We start from the raw sequence: 8,326 nt of genomic DNA on the forward strand, positions 1-8,326 counted from the left end.
TTTACATCAGAAAAAACATGGATGCCCTCACAACTGTTTCGGTTGTAGCTATTGTTCAAGTGCTACTGGTTCAAGTGTTACTTGGTTTTGCAAGCCTAAATATTGTTCCCCTAGTAAACATTATATTTACAATTACCGATATCAATTTACAATACAATTTCTGCTTTACTTTTGCTGGACATGCAATATTTGCCTGGTGTGGTACAATCAAAGGGAATAATGTCATGCTTTTATTTTGCAGCTTACTTTGCACTGAACAGGACGTTACTACGTGCATAATTTATGATGTATAACTAGACAAGAGACATATTGCTGCGCAAGAAAACTGTTATTTGTTTTGACGCATTCAACTCATGTTGTCACTGAACTAATATAAAAAAAAAACAATCTGCTAAAATTAGCCGTGGGCTACCCTAAAATAGCCTTAGAGACCTGGTAATAACTTAATTATAGACATGAATTGGCAAATCCTGTTTGTTTCCATTGTGTAATTACATGTTGTGGTTAAAGACCAGAGTTCCAAAGGAAGTACACATAACACGTTTGGGCATTTTGCTCGTCACTGGTCAAGATAAGAAATGACTATATTAATAATCAGTTGTGTTGTTTGTCTCATCTAAAAACAGCATCGACTAAACTAAACAAGGAACCTGTCAGACAGCCACCTTCTCACCTGCCAGACTTTGCATTCTTAGCCTGAGTCACTCGTGGTCTAAGCGTTGGGGTCTCCAATTTTTACTTGTGAGAGCTACTGTACTTTTAAAAATGAAAATGGCCAAGTGATAATCATTTTTGTAACATTTCTTTAAAGTGTATTTCAACCCAAACAACTCACATTTCCACTTTCCAGACCCATAAATGTAGTTAGAATATCACCCCCGGCTTGCATATATGGGCATGCCTGGGTACAAGCTGTACAAGCACAGTGGAGTGGGCATGCTCAGAGGCTGGCCGTGCAAATCTAAGGAAATACAGCAGGAATAGGTGCAGATTCTAGACGGTGTAGAAAGTTTTCTATGCAGGTTATTGTGTGTAGCTGCTCTATCGGATTCCTGAACTCAATAGAAATGGCAGAAAATGATCATTATAGGTTCCCTTTAAAACATGAATCAAAAACGCCAAATATTTAGTATTTCAGATTGCATTTCTGTTTAGTGTATCTCCAGTGTAGAAAGATTTCTATGCAGGTTATTGTGTGTAGCTGCTCTATCGGAGTCATCAACTCATTAGATTTGGCAGAAAATGATCATTATAGGTTCCCTTTAAAACATTAACCAAAAATGCCAAATATTTAGTATTTCAGATTGCATTTCTGTTTAGTGTATCTCCAGTGTAGAAAGTTTTCTATGCAGGTTATTGTGTGTAGCTGCTCCACCGGAGTCTGCAACTCAATAGAAATGGCCCAAAATAATCATAATAGGTTCCCTTTAAAACATTGACCAAAAATGTCTAAATTTTTGTATTTCAGATTGCATTTCTGTTTAGCGTATCGCCAATTATGAACTGAAAACCTGAATGAAAACCAGGTTCACATGCACCTAATGTGGTCATGGGGGCCTGCTCGGTTACCTAGCGGTTATGTCACCTGACTTTATGTGCAGGCAGTATGAATTCAGTCCCCAGTCGATATACGCTCAGTGATTAATGGGCAACCAGCCCAGGGTGTAATGCGCAAACTCAACTGGGATAGGCTCCAGCTTCCCGTGACATTGAACATGACACATAGGGGCCTGGTATACTGTTGGTATTGTAGGAAAATTGGCAATGGTTTATTCAAAAAGAGAAAGTCAACATCACAGCGTCCCAAGAATTATCAAGTAAAAGTGATGGAAAATACCGACCAAAACACAACTATTGTCACCAATGAATATTTAGTCAAGTTTATCGAAAAGTCCACTGGGTCTTTCCACTTGTTGGACTGGAGTAAAGTCCCTGCACTGCACTGCCCAAAAAAAACACTGATCAAAACAACTGGACAATATTTTCAAAGTTTATAACGATAACTAGAAATCCCTAATAAAGTGAAAGAGATTGACGCGTGATGCAAAGAGAATGTTCTCTAATCTAGTGGATCTAATCTAATCTAATCTAATCTAATCCTGCAATCTTAACAAGATTCTGTGCCAGTACGACCCGAGAATTCTGCCACTGTTATGAATGACTCATTAATTTCAGAGGCTATGAAGGTGTCACTCCTCCAACCGCACAAAACACCTAAGGGAAGAGAACGGTTCGATTTTTTTTTTTTTTTTTTCCTCCTTCGGTTTTCAAATGATCTGCCTCTTGCAACATACTTCCACCTCCTGTAGGAGTCGGCTAAAATCCCCCTTATTGCAGTATAAGAGGAGAAAAGCATGGAGGCACAGAGACACACCGACCGGGCCTTGGACTCTACTTGTGAATACAGGTGAACACACAGGTGAGGACACGGTGGTGAGTGATTGCTCGTGCTTGCTCAGCATCATTGACATCAGCTCCAAGCGATGCCTTCTATGATGTGCAGCATTGCACATTTGTTGTATTATTTCTTATAAATTATTAAAAAATACATATAAAATCTTACTAGCGAACCAAACTTAATACATGAAGATGAAGAACAGTCCAATCTTATAATAATTACCTCCGTTCTCCAGATGATGTCAGTCATGAAGAGGATGCTCTCCTTGTCGCTGCTGCTCCTACCCGGCCTCCTGAATGAGCTCGTCTTCAGCAGAACTCTGATGTTCAACGGCTGCACCGTCAGCATCCACACTCAGGAACTACGCAGACATTACTCCGAAATACGATCGAAAGCGGTGAGCAGAAGAGCGCCTGGTGCCACCAAAGCCCGATGATGATGATGTGATGGGTGTAATTGTTTCATTGATAGATTTCTGGAGACACAGAGATTGGAGTGATGATTCTGAACATATCAAATATGAGAAGTATTCAGGTGAGTCTATTTTGATGGTTGATTGATCGTTCCTTCAGGAGAAGTTACGCATTGCAATATGAGTGACTTTGTGTACCTTCTACCTACCTCAGAGTGGTCAGATATGCTGTTATCTGCGCCTCCTCCTGCGCTTCTATGTGGAGAGAGTGTTCCGGAATTATGCCACCTCACAGCCACAGCAGGTGAAACGTTGCTCCAGCGCGATGGCCAACGCTTTTGTCACCATCAGAAAGAACATAAACCAATGCGTAAGTCTGGTACTTTATACCGTAGGTATAAGAACCCAGTTTTTTATTCAATGGTGCGCTTAATTTATGCCTAAATTCTAATCTTGTGACATCTTTACTTTACTTCAAAAATACTACTAATTGTTTTAACACTATGCTGTTTGTTTAATACTATCACTATCACAAACAGTAGATCTTTCAAATGACAAAAAAAATGTTCCCATAAACACAGTCACTGGGATGCTGCAAGGACGTCACCCTCCCTCTGGGCTCCTATGGCTTCCTCTGGTGGACATAAGTAGCATTGCAACAACATCCACCATTTTCTATGCAAAAATGCTTCAATTCATTCGTGTTCATATGTTTTTTTCAACTTCCTCTGCAAATCCCAAAGATGTATTTATACGTCTAAGACATTTTTTTTACACTTTTTTGCATAAGAGGCAAAAAGAGGTGATGACACAAGAAGCTGTAAAAAAGTGCAATATATAAAAGCTTGGCATGCATCTTTGTCGTGTATTTAGCACTTCACAGCAAGCAGGAAGTTGAAGTGCATCAAGGCATGTAGCATGCACAAGGTTAAATAGTTATATAAATAGTTATTTTTATGTTTAAAAAATATATTGTTTTGTTTATGTTGTGGTGTAGTTGTTTAGATATTTTGGCAAAATGGCTAAATTTGTGTGAAGGGGAAATGTATGCTTGAAATGTCTGGGATGTCTTTTGAAAATGGTTGGGATTGAGTTAAGGGAAAACATTAAAATGCTGTTTGTTTTTTCCTTTTAAACTTGTATCACTTAGTTGTTGTTTGTTTATTTATTGGGCATAGCCTCTGAGTGGTAAGTTGCTGTATGATGAGATTAGTGTTTTTTTGTAAGATGACACTGTGAGGCAGACGCTTATATTGAGGACTGACCTTCTGCGATTTCCAATGCGTTGTCAAGCTCGTTGGGAGTTTTCATAGCTCATGATTGGCTCCTGCCAAATAAAGAACTGGTCTGGTCCTCAGAGACTGGTGCATGCCACAATATAAACAATACATTTTGTGGGTGCTGCTAACATTTTACATTTATTTACAGTATATTTAAAGTACTAATAGTTGTATGTGCTCTTTTCAGCACTGTCACTGCGATGAGGACACGCAAAAAGCCATCAACTCTATACACGTTGAATTTGACAAGGTATGTACTTTAAAATATTAATGAGAACAACTTATTTTGTATATCTATCTATGTATCTACCTACATAGCTGACGGAACCTTGCTAGCAACCTGAACTACTTTCTTATATGTCCACCAAAGCTAATGACTGACCTATACCAACTTTCATAATACCTACCTAGCAAGTGACCAACCAACGTAGAAATCTTTCTATGAAATGACTGACTGACCTACGCTAACTAGCTTAACGACAATTGGCCTACTGTATCGATCTATTTTTCTCATGACCGACCTACGTACCTACCAAAAAACATCCCCACTTTGCTAAAAATTCACTTACCTTCCTAGCCAATCCCAAACTACCTAAGTTAAGCGACTACTTGGATAGCTAGCGGAGCAGAAACTGAATCCCTGCTTAGCTAGTGACCTCCCTACCAAGTTAGCAGCTGACCGACTTTCCTAACAACTACCTAGCAAGTGACCAACCAACGTAGCAATCTTTCTATGAAATGACTAACTAGCTTACCGACAATTGGCCTACTGCATCCATCTATCTTTTACATGACCGACCTACCTACCTACCAAAAGACATCCCGACTTTGCTAGAAAATGACTTACCTTCCTAGCTAATCCCAAACTACCTAAGTTAAGCGACTACTTGGATAGCTAGCGGAGCAGAAACTGAATCCCTGCTTAGCTAGTGACCTCCCTACCAAGTTAGCAGCTGACCGACTTTCCTAACAACTACCTAGCAAGTGACCAACCAACGTAGCAATCTTTCTATGAAATGACTGACTGACCTACCTACCAAAAGACATCCCGACTTTGCTAGAAAATGACTTACCTTCCTAGCTAATCCTAAACTACCTAAGTTAGTGACATACGTACCTACTTAGATAGCTAGCAACACAGCAACTGAATCCCTGCTTAGCTAGTGACCTCCCTACCAAGTTAGCAGCTAACCGACTTTCCTAACAACTACCTAGCAAGTGACCAACCAACGTAGCAATCTATCTATGAAATGACTAACTAGCTTACCGACAATTGGCCTACTGCATCCATCTATCTTTTACATGACTGAACTACCTACCTACCAAAAGACATCCCGACTTTGCTGGAAAATGATTTACTTTCCTAGCTAATCCCAAACTACCTAAGTTAAGCGACTACTTGGATAGCTAGCGGAGCAGAAACTGAATCCCTGCTTAGCTAGTGACCTCCCTACCAAGTTAGCAGCTAACCGACTTTCATGACAACTACCTAGCAAGTGACCAACCAACGTAGCAATCTTTCTATGAAATGACTGACTAGCTTACCGACAATTGGCCTACTGCATCTATCTATCTTTTACATGACCGACCTACCTACCTACCAAAAGACATCCCGACTTTGCTAGAAAATGATTTACTTTCCTAGCTAATCCCAAACTACCTAAGTTAAGCGACTACTTGGATAGCTAGCGGAGCAGAAACTGAATCCCTGCTTAGCTAGTGACCTCCCTACCAAGTTAGCAGCTAACCTACTTTCATAACAACTACCTAGCAATCTAACGTAGCAATCTATCTATGAAATGACTGACTGACCTACCTACCAAAAGACATCCCAACTTTGCTAGAAAATGACTTACCTTCCTAGCTAATCCTAAACTACCTAAGTTAGTGACATATACGTACCTACTTAGATAGCTAGCAAAGCAGCAACTGAATCCCTGCTTAGCTAGTGACCTCCCTACCAAGTTAGCAGCTAACCGACTTTCATAACAACTACCTAGCAAGTGACCAACCAACGTAGCAATCTTTCTATGAAATGACCGACTGACCTATGCTAACTAGCTTACCAATAATTGGCCTACTGTATCAATCTATCTTTCTCATGACCGACCAACCTACCGACCAAAAGACACCCGGACTTTGCTAGAAAATGACTTACCTTCCTAGCTAATCCCAAACTACCCAAGTTAGCGAAATACGTACCTACTTAGATAGCTAGCAAAGCAAACTGAATCCTGCTTAGCTAGTGGCATCCCTACCAAGTTAGCAGCTGACTTTCATAACAACGACACCTGAGCTTCCTGTTGATGGCTAATTATGATCTTTTTTGCCCCCCCCCACCAGTTGTTAATCAACAAGGCGGCCTTGAAGGCCGTAGCGGAATTGGACACGCTGCTGGACTGGCTGGATGAACTTCAAGAGGCGACACAAGTGACAATCCCTGTCAATCAATCCCTGACATGACAGCATGGATACACCGTTATTTCTTTTGAATTTTACATTTCTTTATTTTTTTGGTACTTGAATTAATTTAATGTTTTTTTTTTATATACATAGAGCGACTATTTTTCTACCATTTATTTAATATGTTGATGCGTACCGTTGATAAGAATATTTTACTTCAGTGAGGAGTTTGTGCTTTCCCCCGTGGCTGATTATTTACAGAGATTATTATGTTTGTTTACTTGTATGCTTTTACGCACGGTGGTTGAGTGGTTAGCATGTCAGACACACAGTCAGGAGTATGTTTACGTATGTTTTCATTCATGGGGCTTGGTGTTTTATTTTGTTATATTGTTTGAGCTGTCACAATGTTTCAACAACGATAAATAAACTATTATTTTATAGCTGCCCTGTCAGTTTTTTTTTTTTTTTTGTAAATATTGTCAAGCAACGATTCGATCACCAGCCAGCTTGCGTGGACGTGGACTTCTGAGAAAATTTACTCTGAACCACAATTTAGTGAAGCCCCAGCATGACTGAGCTAAAATGTTTACCCTGCAGCCGCAACCACAGAATTTTTCACATCACTTGCACACTATACATTCCCACGCATGGTAGATTACAATGACTAAGCAGTCACTGCAGTACCCAGCCACACAGCAGAGGGTGCTAAAGCGTCTTTTTCTGCCTTTGCAAAGATCATGAAAGAGGACACAGCCAAGCAAAATCATGTTAAAATGAGACAACTTTTCTCACTTCAAGCAAAAATGTACAATTATTCTTGTGACTTTTAAGAATATAAAGTCCTAAAATAAGAAATCAGGTCTAAATTGTTCTTAATCACATTGCTATATTAAGTGAAATGTTCTCTAAAAGGTAAGAATTAAGCCAAATGCTCTTACAATACTAGTAAAATGTGACAAAACATACTTTTATTAAGGTTGATATAAAGGGGAACACTTTTTTTTAATTTTGCCCATCATTCAAAATCCTTATATGAAACATGAACACATTTATTTCCCTTTTCTGTGCATTATAACATGAGAAAACTAGTTCATATGAGCTAGCTAACAATGCACATCATTGGGACACACCTATTTTGACTATGAAATCCTCTAAAAAAAAATCCTCTAACAACGTTTTAGCGTCTTTTTTTGTGAGGGAGTTAGCGTCAAAGTATCATTAGCATCATTAGCTAGCTCATGTTATCTTGTTTTCTCGTGCTAGAATGCACAGAAACGGGAAAGAAATATGACTTTGTGTTTTAGAAGGATTTTAAATGATGGTCAATTTTTTTTAAAAAGTGCAGTTCCCCTTTAAGCAAAATGTTTTTACATATTCTATAATTAGGAATATATTGTTTAATAGAGGGTTCCCAACAATTCGTAACTGTGAACACTTGATTTTGCCCGCAAGTAACTTTGCTTATCCAAAATGTAGGAAATGTAGGAGTCTGCATGGCAAAAATTTTTGGGGCGGTTTCGAAAAAATGTACATACATACTGAAAAAACAAGATGCCGTGTTCAGACTTTCCCATTCTGGAAGCTGTTTTTAATAAAATGTGGCAAAAACGTACTTTTATTTAGATTGATTTAAAGGGGAACTGCACTTTTTTTCATTTTCATTCATCATTCACAAATTATATAAAACATGAACACGTTTATTTCCCTTTTCTGTGCATTATAACATGAGAAAACTAGTTCATATGAGCTAGCTAACAATGCACATCATTGGGACACACCTATTTTGACTATGAAATCCTCTTAAAAAATCCTCTAACAACGTTTTAGCGG

General features: G+C 38.9%; 1 protein-coding gene across 1 annotated transcript; it reads left to right on the forward strand.

Moving 5' to 3' along the window:
* The first annotated feature begins 2,645 nt into the window (after window positions 1-2,645).
* il19l (interleukin 19 like) lies at window positions 2,646-6,665 on the forward strand. Its single transcript, XM_058055170.2, has 5 exons — window positions 2,646-2,795; window positions 2,870-2,932; window positions 3,025-3,180; window positions 4,278-4,340; window positions 6,434-6,665. The coding sequence occupies exons 1-5, from the start codon at window positions 2,646-2,648 to the stop codon at window positions 6,551-6,553; spliced, it is 552 nt and encodes a 183-aa protein (XP_057911153.2). The 3' UTR covers window positions 6,554-6,665.
* Window positions 6,666-8,326: the final 1,661 nt, after the last annotated feature.

This window comes from Doryrhamphus excisus, linkage group LG18, assembly GCF_037039965.1.
Source record: "Doryrhamphus excisus strain RoL-2023G ecotype Guam linkage group LG18, RoL_Dexc_Guam_v1.1, whole genome shotgun sequence".
NCBI classification, from domain to species: domain Eukaryota; kingdom Metazoa; phylum Chordata; class Actinopteri; order Syngnathiformes; family Syngnathidae; genus Doryrhamphus; species Doryrhamphus excisus.